This window comes from Lutra lutra, chromosome 4 (genome assembly GCF_902655055.1).
Source record: "Lutra lutra chromosome 4, mLutLut1.2, whole genome shotgun sequence".
Classification (NCBI taxonomy): domain Eukaryota; kingdom Metazoa; phylum Chordata; class Mammalia; order Carnivora; family Mustelidae; genus Lutra; species Lutra lutra.
Window position 1 is genome coordinate 78479120 of NC_062281.1, and position 19466 is coordinate 78498585.

A 19466-nucleotide genomic window follows, 5' to 3' on the forward strand; every position below is an offset into this window, starting at 1 on the left:
CCAAAACCCATTATCCAGTTCCTTCTTGGGTCCTGCCTCCTGCCATGATGAGATCCTAACACTGCAGCTACTTTCCTAAACTCCAGCCCAATTGCTTTCTCTAATCTTTAAAACTTGCTTCCTGTATCAGTCTAAATTCTAAGCCCACCCAGCTCTGAACCTCAGTGCCATGAGTAAAGTTCTCTGGGTCCCTCCCATTGCTTCTCCATTCTTGTATTTGCTTTTTCACACCCAACTCCCTTCCATACGCTCACAACCAATTGCACTCCTCTGTGAGAGTCCATCCTGAAAGGCTTGTCCCCTGAGGAAGCCTTGTTTCTGCAGGATTGCTGCTTTATCTTTACAACACCAAGTATTCTGCATTTGGACTGGCTTTCCATACCAGGGAGTAACTTAAAATGAAAGATGCTCCATAATCTGCAGCTAAATTCACAGCATAAAGTCACAAGCTGACCCACCAATGGATATTAAATTCCTTATCAAAGATGGATTAACTGTACTCTAAATGTAATTTTAAAATAGCAACCCCAAAGATACAGATGTAGTGAAAAGAAGGACTATCTGGGGGCGCCTGGGTGGCTCAGTGGGTTAAGCCGCTGCCTTCGGCTCAGGTCATGATCCCAGGTCCTGGGTTCGAGCCCCACATCGGGCTTTCTGCTCAGCAGGGAGCCTGCTTCCTCCTCTCTCTCTGCCTGCCTCTCTGCTTACTTGTGATCTCTCTCTGTCAAATAAATAAATAAAATCTTTAAAAAAAAAAAAAAAAGAAGGGCTATCTGTACCCCAATGTTTATAGCACCAATGGCCACGGTCGCCAAATTGTGGAAAGAACCAAGATGCCCTTCGAAACAGACAAATGGGTAAGGAAGATGTGGTCCATATACACTATGGAGTATTATGCCTCCATCAGAAAGGATGAATACCCAACTTTTGTAGCAACATGGACAGGACTGGAAGAGATTATGCTGAGTGAAGTAAGTCAAGCAGAGGGAGTCAATGATCATGTGGTTTCACTTATTTGTGGAGCATAACAAATAACATGGAGGACATGGGGAGATGGAGAGGAGAAGGGAGTTGAGGGAAATTGGAAGGGGAGGTGAACCATGAGAGACTATGGACTCTGAAAAACAATCTGAGGGTTTTGAAGGGGCGGGGGGTGGGAGGTTGGGGGAACCAGGTGGTAGGTATCAGGGAGGGCACGTATTGCATGGAGCACTGGGTGTGGTGCAAAAACAATGAATACTGTTACGCTGAAAAGAAATTTAAAAAACTTAAAAATTAAAAAATAAAAAAAATTAGTAGTGGCCATAAGGCAACATGACAGGACAGCTTTGCTTTGTAGGAGGAGGAATTTGCAAGACAGGGTTTAAAATGGACTAAGCTTAACAGTATGAAATGGCATTTTTGCTGTAATTTTAAGCTTTGTAAGTAGAACTTATAAATGTATCTGAGAAGAAAAAAAAAACAGTGAGAAGGCTAAAGAAAAAAATACATTTGGAAATATAGAAAAGAAAGAGATCTTTCCATAGACTCTCAGAAATTAGAAATGGAAAAAGTCTTTAGGCCACCTTGTTCATTTTCCTGCCAGCATCACTCACTCTCAAGTGTTTGTCCAGTCTAATTTTAGATGACCTAAGAGTTTTGGCTTCAGGCAACTCATTTGTAAAGCTATTCTGCTGTCTAACAAACCTCCATAAGTTATCAAACCTTCCAGTTATTCAGCCTAAATTTCCAACTTTCCAGGAGGTTCCAAAGGTTTTCTTGTCCTTCCCTGGCTGCACCACCCAGATACATAACTAGAGGGAGAAAATTCCTCTTCCTTGTCAGATCTGCCTTTAAAACACCTAAGAAAGGTGAGAATGCGACCTCACCAAAACCAGAATAGGCATTCTCTAAAGATCCCTGGGCTGGTACAGGAGAACTCCAGTCCTGGTTTCCTTGTTTTCAATATTACAAACCATGCCAGAGGCTTAAGTATGTCTAAGTTACATTTTGCTTCCCACTGTCTAAATAGTTATTGAAATACCAAATAAACACTATCACTTATTAAATGGCTAATACATACCAGTCATTAAGCCAGGAGCTTTATTTGCATTGACTCTGATCCTTCAACAACCCCTCACAGTAGTTTTTTCTCTCATTCTACATATGAGGAAACTGACACTTGTCTTGGGTCTCCTGGCCATTTAAATGCATGTTGGAGCCAATATTTCAGTTAAGTCCATCGGGCTCAAACCCTTGCTTTTTCTGCTGCCCTCTGCTGGTGTTGCTGCATCATTGTCAGAGTATTAACACCTGGTGTGGGGCTCTCCAAGTCCAAACAGAATCCAGGCAGAATGTGAAGCCAAGGATGATGCAGAAGACTACCCTTCCCAGGAGATAAATTGCCTCTAAGAATTCTGGAGACAGGCTCAGAGAGAAGTAGGTGAACACAGTAGTTCCATGTGTGCAGACTGATTTTGAGGAAGGAGTTGGTGAATGGAGTTAACTTGTAGGAACAAGGAACCTAGACTCAGAGGCTAGGGGAATACCAGGGTACGGAATGGGGTCTGAAGTTCCCAGCTTCCCTAACTGGGAAATGACAAGGGCCAAGGAGCAGAAGTTTCTGATACTCAGCAACCACATGTACATTGCTGATCATTCCGTGTGGCTTCAAGGACCCCGGATCTATCCGAGGCTTTGAATCAGGGTCTGTGCAGACCCTAAGAGGAATAGTATAACTCATTCCTGCAGCTGACTCAATAATCCCAAACACCCCAGACTAACAAAGGACAGAGCTGTGCCACGAGTCACCGAAGCCTTTCCTAACCAAAGTGACAAGGAGGAGCACACCTCCCAAGAAGGTGAGTCATTAACTCCTCCCTGTTCTCAGGTCTTCAGAATTGGTCCTACATTTCAGCTTCTTGAATCTTTATGTAAACATGCTGACTAGACTCAACATTAGTTTTCTTAGTTTTCCCCCTCATTTGGAGGGAAATGTTGAGAATAATCAAAGAAACCGGACTACAGCTACTGATTTGCAGCTGTGTGTCTACTGAGATAACACAAGTGGAAATCTGGACACTTTGAGCCCCTGACTTCACTTTCCTAGACAAAAAGCTATGTTGATTAGATTGGCAGTTTTTGAAACAACACACCAACACAGCTCTTCAAACTTGCTGCAGATTTTGATTTGGAACTCTCACTGACTGTATATCCAACCTTTCGAATGAAGCATTGGAACAAAAAATAAAATTGGAAAATTAATTAAGAATCTGCTTATTTGGGGAAATGATTTCATTTACCTCATTTTTCAAAGGACAATATATCTAATCCTAAGAAGGGCACGAGCAAACGCAAGTTGGAATCCCAGCCCTATGGCTTATAGGATGTACAACTTGTGTTGAGGCAACTAAATTTCCTGAGACTGTTTTGTCAGCTGAAAAATGGCCAGCTCACAGTGTGCCATGAGAATCAGATGAATTAAATTGCCCAGCACAGTGTCTTGTGCTTACTTAACAAATGCTAGAGTTCTTCCTTTGATTCACTGGAACAAAGAACAGAGAAGCTCATTTTGTGAAGCCATGATAGAAGATATTTTTATTTGGAAGGAACCCTGGAACCCTTGTTAGAAATTTAAAAACATTTCACTTCCAAAGCAAAAATTGAAGGTAAAAGAAATGAAATACAGAATTACTTTTGTACACTTCCAACTAGTTTTTGTCAACTAATATTCTTTAAGAAATTACTTGATTCCTGGGGCACCTGGGTGTCTCAGTGGGTTAAGGCCTCTGCCTTTGGCTCAGGTCATGATCCCAGGGTCCTGGGATGGAGCTCCACATCAGGCTCTCTGCTCAGCGGGGAGCCTGCTTCTCCTCCTCTCTCTGCTTGCCTCTCTGCCTACTTGTGATCTCTGTCTGTCAAATAAATAAATAAAAATCTAAAAAATTTTTTTTTTCAAAAAAAATTACTTGATTCCTCGGAGCCATTTCTCACTCTATATTTAGAAAATATTTCAATGCTTCCAACTTCTCCTTTCTGAAAATGTCTACCAAGTTTCTCATCAGTGGAATTTATCCAAGTCTGATGTTATCAACATACCGTGTGGAAAGCCAGTGCAGTACCCTGATGAAGCCTATAGTTTGACTATGGACACACCTAGATTTGAACCTCACCTGTACACTTTCCAGCTGTGTGTCCTGAGTAATTTTATAGTCTAAGCTTCTACCTGCTCATCTACAATATGGTTATCATAATATCCATCGTATAGTTTTATCTTGAGGATTCAGTGACATAAAGTACCATAGCACCAAGTAAGAAATCATGTTAGCCATAATTATCACCAAAGCAATTCATAACACATGTGACTGCTCCATACATACATACATACTTACTATGTAAGAAGGAAATGTGAGTTTAATAATACATTACTCATTATTTTGCAAGAGCAAAAAAAGTACTTATTCATGTAAGGAAAACCACATAGACCAGAAGCTTGGAACACAGATTCATTATTTCTAGCCTTTATCTTTTATTTACTACAATTACAGTAACATTTTCTCCCTAATGTGGAAGTCATATATAAAGGACTGACATTTTTTACACTAAAAATGGGCAGTTTTTTCCCATTACTCAGGTAGCTTTCTTTTATTTAAAGTCTCCATTTCATATTTAAACTTGTAGAATAGTAGAACTATACATAACAGCATCTAAGGAAATCTAAAACATATTCTAATTGATTAATTTAATCAAGCCTTGTTTTTAGAATAGCTATCAAATTTAGCCTTAGGCAATTGATAACACTGTCCACACCTAGGATTGCCTCACCACTTTATTCCTGTTAGCCAGAGCTGGAGGGAGTCTTATCTAGGAAACAAAGCCCATGAATTTCCGGACCCAAAGTGGAAAGAGATTAACTCCTGTCCTGAAATAAATCACTTCACTGTGTTTTTACTTCCAGACTTCTAACATTTTCCCTGAAGTTTTGGATATGACCAGAACTGTTACATGTCTGTAAAAAAAGGTGATTTATTACATTCAGATCCCAAATCAAAATGGGAACCTGCAGTTTGGAATCTCTTCCTTGTGACCCACGTGACATCATTTTTTTTTTTAAACATAGCTAACTCTTCTGAAATCTAACACACCTGTGAAGAATGTCTTCAAAGCATAAGAGGCCCAATGTAAATTAGGTCATCATTAAGTAATGCAAGAGGAGTACAAACATACACTTCCGTGGCTGCTAATGAAGTTAAGTGAGCAGATGTTGTAAGACTGATTACCAGCATTAATCAGTCGTAAGAATCTGACATATTCATTCATTTTTTTTTCTCCTTAGAATATGTAAATAGCACATAAACTGGGACCTTTCCAAGGCAACAAAGAGTGATTGGGAAAGTGGTGTTTTACTTCTCCTTGCTCCTACCCTCAGGGTGAAAAAGAACTCTCCCACCAGTTAATCACGATACTATGGAAATGGACATTTTCTATGCCTCCAATGCTCCTTGGAGGCATCTTTCCGGACATCTCTGTGGCTTTTCTGCATCTCAGAAGAGCTTTGTTATGTTAGGGAATAACTAATTCAGGACCTCTAAATTCCAAGTCATCATAAGACCATTGCCTTGAAGTGAAGGAATTGCTTTTGCGGAATCCCTGAGTCACAGTTATGCATTCGTTTCTTCAATTCATCTAAAGGTGTAGAACTCATTGGCTGAGGACAGAGGCCATAGTCAGTCAAGATATAAGAAAATTCTGATTCATATTGAGCCAAACTGATACTCAAGATGTCTTCTCTTTTGTCTAAATTCTATACTTGACAGCAAGGGGAGGTTCGATATAAATTGTGGAAATGTCCCCCAAAGTGGAACCTTTGGATAGGGGTGGGTGTTCCTTCAAATTCTCAGCAGGAGGGCAAGCACTAAACATGAAGTAGGCCTGAAAAGAGTTGAGAGAGTCCCATACACCTGGCTGCAGTTTTAGGGCAAATTTCTAATGCCTGGCCTAGCCAACCTAGAGTGCAAAATCATAAGAAATAATAAATTATTGTTTCAAGTCACTCGGATTTTAACTCACTTTGGAGTGGTTTGTTACATAGCAATAGATAACTAAAACATGGACAGATACTCAAAATTTCAAATAAAACCTCATAGACTAACTGAAGCCCATTCCTAGGCTCCTTAGAGAACCATGAGACTGAGTTTGAAATCCCTGGGCTAGAATATGCCCAGGCCCCAGTCTTAAAAACCTTGGGCTGCTTTTCAAATATTTCTTTGTTCTAAGTGATGCTATTCTACAGTAGAATCGTTTTCTGTTCATACAGTAGCACCACTTCTATGCCTCTCACATATCATTCCCTCTACTTGGAATGCCATCTCTCACCTGAATTTGCTTTTACCAAAACCCTAATTATCCTTCAGACTAATCCACGTGTTTTTCCTCAAATGGGTCTTTCCTTATCTTCTCCCCAGTGATACAGCCCACAACCGTCAGTGGTCAGAGGTGGAGTGGGGTTCGAAATGACTTTTGCATACCAGGATCTGTCCCTCCTTAGACTCTAATAGCATTACTTTGTAGTTTCATATGGCACTCATACTGTCTCTCTTATCGTAATGATATGTGTACTTTTTTCCTCTTAAATGTACTCTGAGGAACTATTTCTCTCATCTCTGCATGCCCATTAGTGCCTGCTTCCATTCTTCTTCCTTCAAACTCACCAGTACTGGCCTGGCTTAGGACATACCAGCATCATTAAGGCCTGGCTTAATGATGCCATAGGAATCTATGTTAGAACAAGGCCTTTGTAGTCATCTGATTCCCACTCCTGCAAAGCTGTGTGACAGCATCATGTGTGCAAATCAAGACTCTGTTAATACTACTCCATACTATTTGGAAAGAGCTCAGGGCTTGAGTCAAATGGTCCTGCTCCATGCATGAACCCTAGTATACTATTTCCTAACTAGATGAACCGGAGCAGACTACTGAAGTCCCTCTGTGTTATGTTTTGTATAAGGTGGAGTTGTTCTGGTCTCATAAAGTTTTTTTGCTTTAAATATCATGTATGCTCAACACCTAACCTAGTAACTGATACCTAACACAGAATATAAAATGTTGCAATAAAATACTTCTATGATTGACTTTGTTATGTTGCTAAAAATCAACTCTTTCCCTCATTGTAATGTTGTTGAGGGGGACATCTTTTTTTTTTCTTTTCTTTTGAAAAGTAAAGTTCTGAAATCAGATACTATTTAAATGTAAACCGAAGCATTCTCAAATTTGAGGGACTGTATTGTGATCTTATCTCCCTGGCTTCATATCAAAATCTATATTCCCTTCAAACATTAGAACTAAGTTCATCAATCAATTATCTTTCTCCTGAGGTTGTTATATTTAGTCTCAATATTAAATGAGACAAAACACCAACAGTTTGGTTTCCCTCTATGTTCACAGTAACTATGGTTGCATCCTTAAAATTGAATGCCCACACAAGTGACACAGCACAGTTAACAGACATTTACACCTTTTTTCTGTTTGCTTTGGAAAGACTGAATGGAAAGTAGGGTCTACGCCCCTCACTCAAGGCACTATGTCTCATTTTTCTCAGAAAAAAGAAGGGTGATGACTGATTTATCCAAACATGGTTAAGATATCTGGTCTATTCTGTATCCTCCCTATAATCAGGGGGTCACAGTTTTATGACAAAATAAAGAAAAGGGATTAAGATCTGTTGAGCATTGTAAGAGACAGGACAATAGAAGAACAGAGCATCTAAAGGTCTCTATTTATAGTAATGATGTTATTATTAACAAGAGCTTTTATGCAGAGATTATAAAGAGTGAGTGTGTACAACCCAGTTGTACTAGTAACAAGTAACTTAAACTCTGATAAGTTTCTTAAATATGCTAGCAGACACTCATATAAATAACTCCTTAGAAAATTACTTATTTAGAGAAAGAAAATGACATAGTCAACCCATGCAAATTTTGACACTACAAACCCACCAGTATGTGATCACGGGGGTGGGCCAGGGGAATCGTGCCCTGTTAGCAGTGGACATGTGTCCTGAATGCTGGTTTGTCACTTGCATGGAGTAGACAATGAGCACATAAAAGTTGATGACAACAGGGACCAAGCCTCTTCCTTTTATGCTGAGCCTAGAACCACCTCATATCTATTGATGATAATGAATAAGAAAAGTTTTTCAACAATTGATTCCTTTTTATACTTTGCATAACCCTATTCCTTAGAGGTCTGTTCTGCTTTCAACACTAAAAGAACTACATAATTCAAAGAAGATTCCAGCCAGAAGGGTCCTTGGAGGTTACCTAATCCAGTACTAGAGCTTTACAGATAGCATGCTGAGGTCCAGACAATTTAGTGACTTGCCTAGGGCCATACGGCTAATATGTGGCCAAACTTGAATTACTTCTCTTTTCAAAGGTTGGGTGACTTTAATTAAATTGTTGACAAAGTCACTTTCTCTAAATAATTGTTTATTGATCCATGAGAATAAATGAACTCTTGTGACTATGCTTCTTGGTAGATATGCAGCCAAGTGGGTCTAATGTCAATCAGCTGGAAACACTATGTGAAGACCATTTTCCAAACCTAGCAAACAAGCTCCATTACCTGAGTGAACTGGCCTCTTAATTTATAAGCCAAGTTTTCCTCATACTGTTCTCGCTCACAAAAGACTACAAATAAGACCTTGGAAAATAACCCAACCCCCATGTTCGAAAAATGGTGAGTCAGTAGCTTTATCTTTCAACAGAGGGGAAAATATGTTATGAACTGAGTCATTGCTATGTGCTAATTGTGTTCCCTAACTGCCAGTACTTGTGAATGTGACCTTGCCTGGAAGCAGGATCTTTGCAGATGACCAAATTAAAATGAGGTCGTTAGGGTGGGCTTTCAACCCATACGTTTGACTGGTGTCCTCACAAAAAGGGGAAATTTGGAGACTAACGTGTTCTGAGGGAGAATACCATGTGAAGATGAAGGCAGAGATTGAGGTGATGCTTCCACAAGCCAAGGAACACCACGGATTGCCAGCAAACACCGGAAGTGAGGAGAAAGGCAGGGAACCAATCCTTCTCTCTCTGCCCTCAGAAGGAACCACCTCCAGACATCTTGATCTTGGGCTTCTAGTCTCCAGAACTGCTGAAAAATAACTTTCTGTCATCTAAACTACCCGGCTTGTGGTATTTTTTTGTCAGACCTACTAAACTAAAACTATTGCTTCATCTGAAAAAAGGAGGGAGCAAACTAATTGATCTCACCAGCCCTTGGAGACCAACAGGTCCATTCTATATAGGCATGGACAGGGGCTCCAAATACATGCCTTGCCCTGGGAACCTGTCTGCCGTAATGAGAGGGGAGGGGCTACATCTGTCAGACAACGAACAAATATTCACCAAGCACCTATTACATGTCAGACACCAGGCTGGGCATGGAACACGGCCATGAACCAGAAGACACAGTCCCTGAGACCCTGAATCCAAATCTCCCAGGGAAGATCAGCTCTAAACAAGTATTGACGAGTGTGATGTGTGCTGTGCAGACACAGAGGCTGCCCTGGGAAAATTAGATTAGTCTGTGGGCAAGAGGAGACTTCCATGAGCAATCAAGGAGAAGGGAATGAGGGTGAAGGAGTAGCACCCCAAGAAAGAAAGGTGGGTTTGGGAGGAAGTGGTGTGCATGTTCCATGTGGGACCACCATAGGGCTCGCACCATCCACCATTCTCAAGGGAAGGGGCAGCCTAGTCAGCCAGAAAGGGGATAAAGGAGGACTGGCAAGTGAAGGAGTGAACATACCTTCCATGATATAGTGATGGCCATTAGTCACAGCCCATCAGGACCACACCCGGCAAAAGAGGTGATGTTTATAGCAGAGGCAGTAGTGCAAGTTTCAAAGGAATCCTACCATCAAGACACATGATGAGCCTCCTACTATGTCCCTGACTTCAGCTATATTTAGATTTCTGTTGGGCTTAATGGCATTCTTTCTGTTTTCTATTTAAAAATGGAGTTAAACAGGCTGCAAACAGAAATTGTGAATAAGCGTGTATGACTTAATCTAGACTACAAAGCCAGTTTTCCTTTCAATGAGTTTTGGTCATTAGGTTCCTATGAGAGGGTGTGTTCTTATTTATGTACTTACTTGTTTACTTAACAATAGCTAAGAACACTTTGACAACTACTTTAAACAACATGAAAGGAAAGATTGACAGAACACTAAATACTCACTGAATTTGTTTCTAAAGAGTGATGAGAACATTCTGTGAATTCATGAGGGAGTGAGAATCTTACCTAGATTTTGTCCCATGTGCTGACTATATGGAGAAAACTGGAGAGCTTAGATCAATCCCATTCACCCTCAGAGCATTTGATTTTCATTTGATGGAATTTGAAAGCATTTGTCTCACACTATTCATGTTCACACACAACTTCTTGAAGAATAAAAGAACACAGGAGTTCTAACATCCTTGCCCACAGGAAGTCAAGGTCAGCCCAAGATGTGTGCAGAACCAGCATTCTCTCTCCCAAATCCCATGCTGATTTATCATACTGCAAGGAATGATAAGAAGCTCCTTACCCCATTTTTCATGAGAGATCAGTCAACAAAATATCTCATGTACACCAGTTCTAGCCAGTTGATCCAATTCAATTAAGCAAATATTTTTTTTTTTTTATCTGTAGAGAAAGGATTGCTAGCTGTATCTCAAAATCCATTTTTTTATTTTTGGTAAAAGAATTCAAGCATATTTCCCAGTATTTTTTGCAGCCACCTATGACCATGTCATTGTTCTAACCACAGAGGTGGAAAGAGAAGTGTTGTATGGTTCCTTCAGGAAGACTCATTAATAAGGAAGGGTTCCTTTTTTTCCTCCAGCTTCCTCATAGCAGAATGAAAAGATAGGAGAATCCTGAGTCTCAACATTATAGATCTACCATATCAACCCTGGAGTGTATATTCCAATTTTTTAATAAGAAAGAAATGCATTTGGGGCTCCTGGGTGGCTCAGTGTGTTAAGCCTCTGCCTTCGGCTCAGGTCATGATCTCAGGGTCCTGGGACTGAGCCCCAAATTGGGCTCTCTGCTCAGCGGGGAGCCTGCTTCCTCCTCTCTCTCTGCCTGCCTCTCTGCCTACTTGTGATCTCTCTCTCTGTCAAACAAATAAATAAAATCTTAAAAAAAAAAAAAAGAAAGAAAGAAAGAAATGCATTTAAGTCTATTTTTCATGTTTTAATTATGTGCAGCAAAAATAATCTAAGAAAAGCACTTACGTTTGCCATGCATTACACTAGAAACAAATCTCCCTTCACCTCTCCCACCCCCAATACACATATGCAGACAGAATAGAAATAGTTTGGGTATTTTAGCAATGCCTGATCTAATGAAGCAATCACAAATAGATCACACTGACCATAAACATTTCTTCTAAAAATTGTACAGAAATTCAGAGGACCCTGAAATTTTGTGAAACATTCTCAAATCCATGAGTTTTTAATAGATTCTTCTTCCACACACAATTATTTTTTCTGAATGTACAAAGTGAGGTCTAGCTTCCCATTGCTTACTGCACTCAAAGATCATTACACTAAAAATAATTACCCCAAAACCAGTGGGAACATTTTTCCTTCTCCATCTTACCTGTTAAAAAGTGAAGTTCTGGACACCTGCATGCCTATATTTTTACTTTACTTTTCCTCAGGAAGCCTCTTGATAATAAGTGAATGTCTGTGACCTTGATAAGCTTTGTGTTATGCTGTTAAAATAAAGCCTTTTGTAGATTCCTGAAGAGTATTTGGATCTGATACTGTAAAAAAAAAAAAATTGCTTAGATACTGATGCCCTTATTAAATTGGCCTTTTAATAAGAATGTAATGGAAGCTCTCTACTCATTTTGCCAAGTGTAGGCATCCCTCTGTAAGTGTAAAGCCCTTAACTGATGAATAACAATAGTACATTCCTGTGACTAAAGTGAAGTTTGACAAAATACGTCAAACAGGCATTTAGATGTAAGGAGACAAAATAATTGCCTCCATTGAAAAGTTTTTCCCTTATGATTTATCTTTAGAAAGTAAAAGTCAGGTTGCCTTTTGAGCTACAGGGATTTAAGTATTCAAATTAAGAAAAGCAGGGAACACCCAAGGATGAGGGTGAGCCCAGAGAGGCAGCCAGGACTTGCAAGAGGGTTATGGGTCGGCTCTGTTTCCCCTCCCTCCCAGAGCTCCCAGTAGAGTCAGACCGGGGAGTGTGCAGGACCAGATGAGCCTGAGTGTTTCACCTCCACCATTTTTGCCAGACATGTCTCCCCACATTGCACTTCAGGCCCTGTGAACACCCCTACTATGTTCTGTCAAATTCAGCATACCTTGGTTCTGGAAGGTGCTTTTGACTCTGTGGTTTATGGTAGTTGTTGGTTTGAGCCCTTTGTAAATAATTAGTCAGCATTAAATCTCTTATCTTTTCCCTTTATTTCACTTCCAGACTAGTTGGGTGGAGGCCAGGGTCTGAGGAGATAGAAGAGCTCTGATCTCAGCTCTTGGCTGTTTACTGCCCATTGACCACAGCTCTCTGGAGCCAGCCTCGGGTTACAAGCTACAGCTCAACCAGGAGGAGCAAACCCAACTGAACTAAGACAACTCTTGATGAGGAAGGCAGAACAAGGCAGTCACCAGATGGAGATTCTCAAACTGAATGGCTTCTATCTGACCAGTGCCTGTTCTGGTCAACCCTTCCCACAGTGGAGAAGGAAATGGGAGGGGTGGGTGTTGTTGGTGAGGTCCTTCGCTCTCCTAGAGAGCACAGCCTGAAACACATGAGATTTCCTTTGATTTGGAAAGAGGAATGTGGAGGACCTATGTGAAGTTTTAGCATCCTGACTTAACTTTAGGAGAGCCTTGGGTAAGCTCACTGCCTCCTGAAGTAGGGAGGCAAGTCTTCCAGTCTCCCTCCCTTATTAGGAGAACATTGATTAAGTTTGTGTTGAAAGAGTCAAAGATTATTGTTAAGAAAAGGGAAGGCATAATGGATTGAACTATGTCCTGTCCCCACCCCCAAACTGATATATTGTTGAAGGCCTAACCCACAGTCCTTGGAATATGACTGTATTTGAAAATAGGGTGATTGCAAATGTAATTAGTCAAGATGAAGTGATACTGGATAGGGTGGGCCCCTCATCCAGTATAACTGGTACTTTATAAAAAGGGGGAATTTGGATACTGATATTCTTCTATAAGCCGAGGTACATCAGATATTGCCAGCAGGCACCAAACGTGGAAGAGATTTCCCCCTCAAAATGATCAGAAGGAGCTAACCCTGCTGACACCTTGATCTTCAACTTCTAATCTCCAGACTGTAAGATAATAAATTCCTGTTACTTTAACCACCCAATCCATTGTGCTTCATGACGGCCCCCTTACGACACTAATACAGAAGGTGTCAAACTAACAAGACACAGGCCCTGAACAACCTGGAGTAGTCATGTCTGCTCAGAGTCCAGGACCGTCCAAACCCAGGTTTGCATGCCCAGAGAGTAACAGTGAAGGACTACGTTCCTCTCAAATCCTTAACCACGAGTCTTCTGTTGATGGACTTTGTGAATTGCCTCTCCTCATGCCCAAATACGGAAGAATGAGGCAATCCGGATGAACACTTTCTGAGGCCACTCCTACTGTTCTTACTGTGTCACAAAAAGGAAACTGTGATTTAGAGAGCTTGGGAACTCTCCATGTTTGCACCAGGAAGCACGAGTCTATGTTTCCAACCCAGGCCAGGCTCGGGCTCCAGACTCCACCCCCACCTCTGTCATAAACAGTGTCAGGTACCTGATATTTGGTGGCATTCATTTTAGTATCACCATCAGACCCTGTGGTGGCCAAATTGGAGAAATTCTTCTGGTAAAGAAGCTTACAGTAAGAAAACAGACCTCCACAAGTTGAAGACCACTGCTATTAATCTTGAGCAATATCTGTTCCTTAAGCTGACTAGCCCTATTAAGAATACCAGGATCGGGGGGGGGGGGGGGTGCGGGGGGGGGAGAAAGTCTACCAGGACAGGGATGAAAGCTGCCAAGTCCCACTCACAGAAGACCTGAACTGAAATGTTCTAGGGAAAGTCATCCTTTCTGTGAGAAAAAGCCACCATGGCCATCAAATCTGTCACATCAGCATATCTTGAGGTAGCTCCTCCTATGATGCGTTTACCCACTTTTGTGATGAAATGGCCAACATTACTGCTTATAGATTAGTCCTTTTCTGCTATTTCAACGTGTTTGACAAATGGATGGGCCTTGTGGCCAGGAAATGAAGATTTGGGTATCAAAAAATAAGAGCTAACACTTGTAAGGCATTTAAAATGTGCTGGGGGGGACGCCTGGGTGGCTCAGTTGGTTAAGCAGCTGCCTTCGGCTCAGGTCATGATCCCAGCGTCCTGGGATCGAGTCCCACATCGGGCTCCTTGTTCTGTGGGGAGCCTGCTTCTCCCTCTGCCTCTGCCTGCCACTCTGTCTGCCTGTGCTCTCTCTCTCTCTCTCTGACAAATAGATAAATAAAATCTTAAAAAAAAATAGTTTTAAAATGTGCTGGGTTCTTAAATACCAAACCACCCTACAAGAGAGCTGTTTTATCTGCACCACTTATATGGAAATGGAGACCTTAGGAGGTGAATGACACCCTCCTGCACTACACATCTCTTTGAGAGGTCCATCCCAACAAGTAAGGTTGTCTCAGAAATCCAGATTTCCAGTATAACTGAGGAGACAAGAGGCCCTGAACCTCTTCCTTCTCGGCCTATTTCTAATCTCTGAACTTCTTAGTAAGCCACAAAGCAGTCAGAGACAACCTCAAACACAGGCCCTTCTCTTCTGGGCCTTAGGGGGAAACTAATTATGCTTTTCTCATTCTTTCCTTAGATTTTACTCCCTTCTGTATCAGAGTGGTAAGACTTAAGGGGCAGACGACAAGGCGTAGACTTAAGGGCAAAGACCATAGGTACTACTGGGATGTCTTGAGTGTTGTGGGAGTCTGACCTTCCAGGGCCTTGGTGAAGGATGCCTCAGTGCGGCCTGCCTGATTAACCAGTGCCTGCAACGCTCATTCAGGCAAAGGCATTTGCCTGGTCCCTTGTTCTTTGCACAGAAACTTCTGAGATCTTTGGAAAATTGCTTTTCACTTCCATGTCAAAGAAGGTCCCATTGTCTAGCATCTACTATGGAAATGCTTTTTTAATCAATTAATATTGAAATCTGAATAATTATAAATTCACCAACCCTAATATCACTAAAAGTGTTTCTTTTAACTTACTCCAGAAAGCAGTTTATATATCATAAGCAAATGTTATCATTTCAATATGCTCTTTAGGAAAGCCTTCTCTGAAACATCAAGTAACTTCAGATGTGAAGAATGCAATTATTTAAAGCAAAGCCCTTGGGAACCTGAGTGGCTCAGGGTCCTGGGATCAAGCCCCACAATGGGCTCCCTGCTCAGCAGGGAGCCTGCTTCTCCCTTTCCCTCTTCTTTGTTTCTCTCTCTCTCTTTCTCTCTCTCTCATAAATAAATAAAATCTTAGCAAAAATACTTTAAAACAAACCACTCATCAATCAGTATTCATTTTCTTAATGGGCATAAAAATGTTACACCCATATTCACTAGTTTTACATATGAACATAAGACAAAAAATTGTAAATTCTTAGCTTTGAATCCTTTGGTAATAGAAAAGCTGCTGAGTTTTTTAGGAAAGTTAATTTTAAATTACTTAATATTAACTATCAGATCTCATCTTTATCTAGACAAGTTAGGAACCATCCATTCACTTGATAGCCAAATCTCATACACTTTCTTAGCTATGGTACTTTGTTGTGACAAGTGATATTTATATCAATGTCCCTGAAATGCTATTAAATTTTGAAATACCTTCCCAAAGGAAGGTATTATATTTCTTCCAAATTATTTCCTTTATTTGAGTACAGTTATTGCATGTATGATATTCTGATATTAATTCATATATCATCAGGATGTATAATTCCATCCATGGAAAGTAGAAGTGTACTCATAGAATGTTCTAGCAATGATACCTGTTGTTGATCTTTTTTCTGTTTTCTAGTTACTAAAATTCTTTTGTGACTAAGTAAGCCAACCTGGAATTAAATAATCCATTGGCCAGGCCTTATACACTCTAACACTAACACCTGAAATACCACAACTTCTTTTTTTATAAGCTGATGGTCTGTGCTGTTCACTTTCTCTCTGACTTCACTAGGTAAGTCATGCCTGCCAAACTTCTCTAGCATTTGAGTGTACCAAAGGAATCCTTCCGCTGTGGTAATGCCCCAGTCTTCATTGTGTTTATGTTTCTAAGGGAGCTGTTTGGTTTTTATGTTATGTTGCTATTAAATGATTCTTAGATACTGAATAAAGTAAATATAAACAGAAATTAAACACCTATTGCTATGGCACCAATGACAAGTAATTTAGTAATCACTTTGAGTCTCCTCATAATCTACATTACAAATTTTAAATACATACATTGTGGTTGTCCAAAAGAAAGAAAGTGATGTTATACTGTGTTCTTATGAAAATATTATGCCATTAATTTCAAACATGCCAAATGAGAAAAGGAGATTGGGGATTTATTAAGAAGCTTTAGCAATAAAAAGGTTTAGCTGGACTGGGTTTTCAGTCTACAGGGCCAGACTGACAGAACTGTCTAAGGATCCACCTTCTGGGGTAATGGGGCTCATCTAGTCTAGCCACTCCGATCCCAAGCAATTTCATTCTGTAGTCCCCTCAAAATCAGCTCCAATCCCTCTAGTGTCCAAATCTTTGTCATAGGTCCTGAGGCTGCAGAGTAACCCTATCTTCAGTGCTGAGGGGAATACAAGAGTCAGCTGTGTGCCCACACTCCCCATATGGAGGCTCCAGCTCTAGCCCCACATAAAGCCATTGAAGGCCACCCACATAGGGATGACATCAAATATGCTAGACAGTGTAGGTTTCCCTTGCTCAAATGATGTCAGCATGTCAGACCCAGAACAAGTAAGATTGATCTGTTTATACATTGTGTGCTCACAATGTACTAAGCTCTGTATGTAGTGGCCTTCTACCGCCCTACCCTTACTATTCCCAATTTACAGATGGAAACAGGAAGGAGGAGGTGGAATTATTTGTACAGGGCTGGAGGACTTGGAGCAGGTGTTCTGCACCGCCACCTCAGTGCAGAGACCTTGGGGCCAGCTGCACTCTTCTTACTAGGCAGAATGCACAGGGAACATGGCACTGAGCGAGGTAGAAGCAGCTTCTCGCCTGCATATCTAGCAAATACATTGAGCCTGTTGGACCCTGTGCAATCTCCTTGCTCCAGCCACCTCCACAGCTTTCAGAACAGCTAGTCACTTAATCAAAATGAAAAAAATCTTCCTCTTGAACTGATAAGAAAAAAAAAATCTAAGTTAATAGCTAACATTCATGCAGCAGTTTAGTTTACAGAGTGTGAGGAGCCCTGAGGGACTTGCCTGCAGGCATATCCCAGGACTTCCAGCTCCAGCCCACAAGCTCTGACTCTACTTCCTGTGAACTGCCATGACGCATCCAAGCTTCTCCTCCCCGTCTACCCATTCTACAACTAGGAAGTTTGCAGCTTGACTGTTAACTTATTGAACATGAAAAATTGCAAGTGCAAAAATATGAGAAATTAATGTCATCTACATTAGAAACCAAGGGAGAAACTTGCACGTTAGAAGCCGTATTAAACTCCTTCTCCCATTCAGGGACTGAGTCCCCAAATATATATATCGGCACTCTGTCTTGTTCCCTGAATATTCTTTTCCTATTCTTCAATTTTATCCCTGTCATCCCATATTAGACTATGTGGACATACCTGGATAGCCTCCTGAGTGGTCTTCAGGCATATGTCTAGTCCTGCCCCATCATGAGCTACTCTATTTGCCTCCATAGTTAATAAATGTCAGCTGTTATTTCTAAAAACAAAGATTACTCATAATATTTCTCTGCTTTACACTCTCCAATTATCCCCAGGGCTTTAAGGATTAACTCCCAAGTCCTATGCTAGCCCACAGGCTCTTGAACTTAAGGACAAGTGTCCAAACAACCTCTCAAAACGAGAATATCTCAGAAACACCTGCAAAACACTTCACAAGAAAAATTAGTTCGTTCACTTCCCCCACAGCAGCCAAGACTAAAAATTATTTAGCTCAGTCCTGTCCTGCATTCTTTACCCATCTTGGGCATAGTAAGCAATTTCCCTCATTTAAATAAAAGTTAAAGATAGCTTCTTGTTTAAAAACTCAATAAAGTTTTATAAAACTTAAATTTTAATTACCATTGTCTACCAAAAAAAAAAAAAAAAAAAGACCAGGAAAGAAAAAAATCATGTATTTTACCTGTAACATCCAAAGCATACGTAGAAAGTCTTCAGTTGTTTCTAGTGTCTTAATCAAGATGGCTACGTTTAAAAGAATCAGAGCAAAGGGTCTGGCATCACTGGGACCCTGTTGCTCACATACTGCTTAGGAGTAAACCTGGTTTTCATTTCTGCTGATCAAAGGAAAGAGCAATGTTTGCATTGTCATGTGCATTGCCTGTAGCAACAGCAAACACTTCACATAACTCCCAAGCCACGCAATGACAAAGGATAGCGCTCAGGTGAGATTTGGGGCTATTATCATGGATCAGTGAGTAGATTCCCTCATCCTGATAAAATAAATAAATAAATAAGTACAAACTTAAGCACATGGAAATGTTTTCCCTTGTCTTTCCAGTTGCCTATAATAACAAGTAAATAACATATTCTAGATAAAATTCAATTTTATTAAACGGCCACAAAAGAACCTATTTTGTTCTTTTTCTAATCAATAGATCTTTTGTGACATATAAATATAATTTGGCATATAAGCCTATGATCCTTTTACCTTATTTTGAAGTTGATATTTTGAATATTTATCTGGAAAAGTATGTTTTCATCTAGACACTATGAAGTGGAGGTAAATCCCCATAACAAGTGAATTGCTCTCCATTTAAGACATGTGCCAGCCAAAAAAAGAAAAAAATTCTGACTTCAAAGAGTTCACAAGTTACTTCCTGTTCTAGATGACTACCAAATGACATATTATCTTTACTTTTCACTTATTCTCTTGACAACCATCTAAGTACCTATTCTGGCCAGGCAGAGATGGACTCTGGGGAATGCCACAGCCAAAGGAGGAGGGGGCCCCAGAAGGTGACAAATGTATCAAATCACTTGTCATCATTATTACCTTCATTTTGGTCACCAGAACCCCTGGTCGAAGGTCTTCTATTGTTTTCTGGGGTTCTTTTGAACGGCTTTATTGGAATATAATTGTTATACAAGGAACTGCACATGTTTAATGGGTACAATTGGATGAGTTAGGATGAAAACAAAAACCTATGAAGCAGTCATCACAATCATGAGAACAGACATATCCAACACCTCCCAAAGTTTCCTTGTTTCCC

The 19466-nt window shown here is 40.5% G+C and overlaps 1 protein-coding gene across 1 annotated transcript in view; it reads right to left on the reverse strand.

The window, feature by feature from the left end:
- Positions 1 to 18428, reverse strand: part of RP1 (RP1 axonemal microtubule associated) — a 55075-nt gene extending 36647 nt beyond the window's left edge. The window contains exon 1 of the mRNA XM_047728118.1: positions 18377 to 18428. Coding sequence (XP_047584074.1) covers positions 18377 to 18394 — 18 coding nt within the window. The 5' untranslated portion in view covers positions 18395 to 18428. The remainder of the gene's footprint in view (positions 1 to 18376) is intronic.
- Positions 18429 to 19466: the final 1038 nt, after the last annotated feature.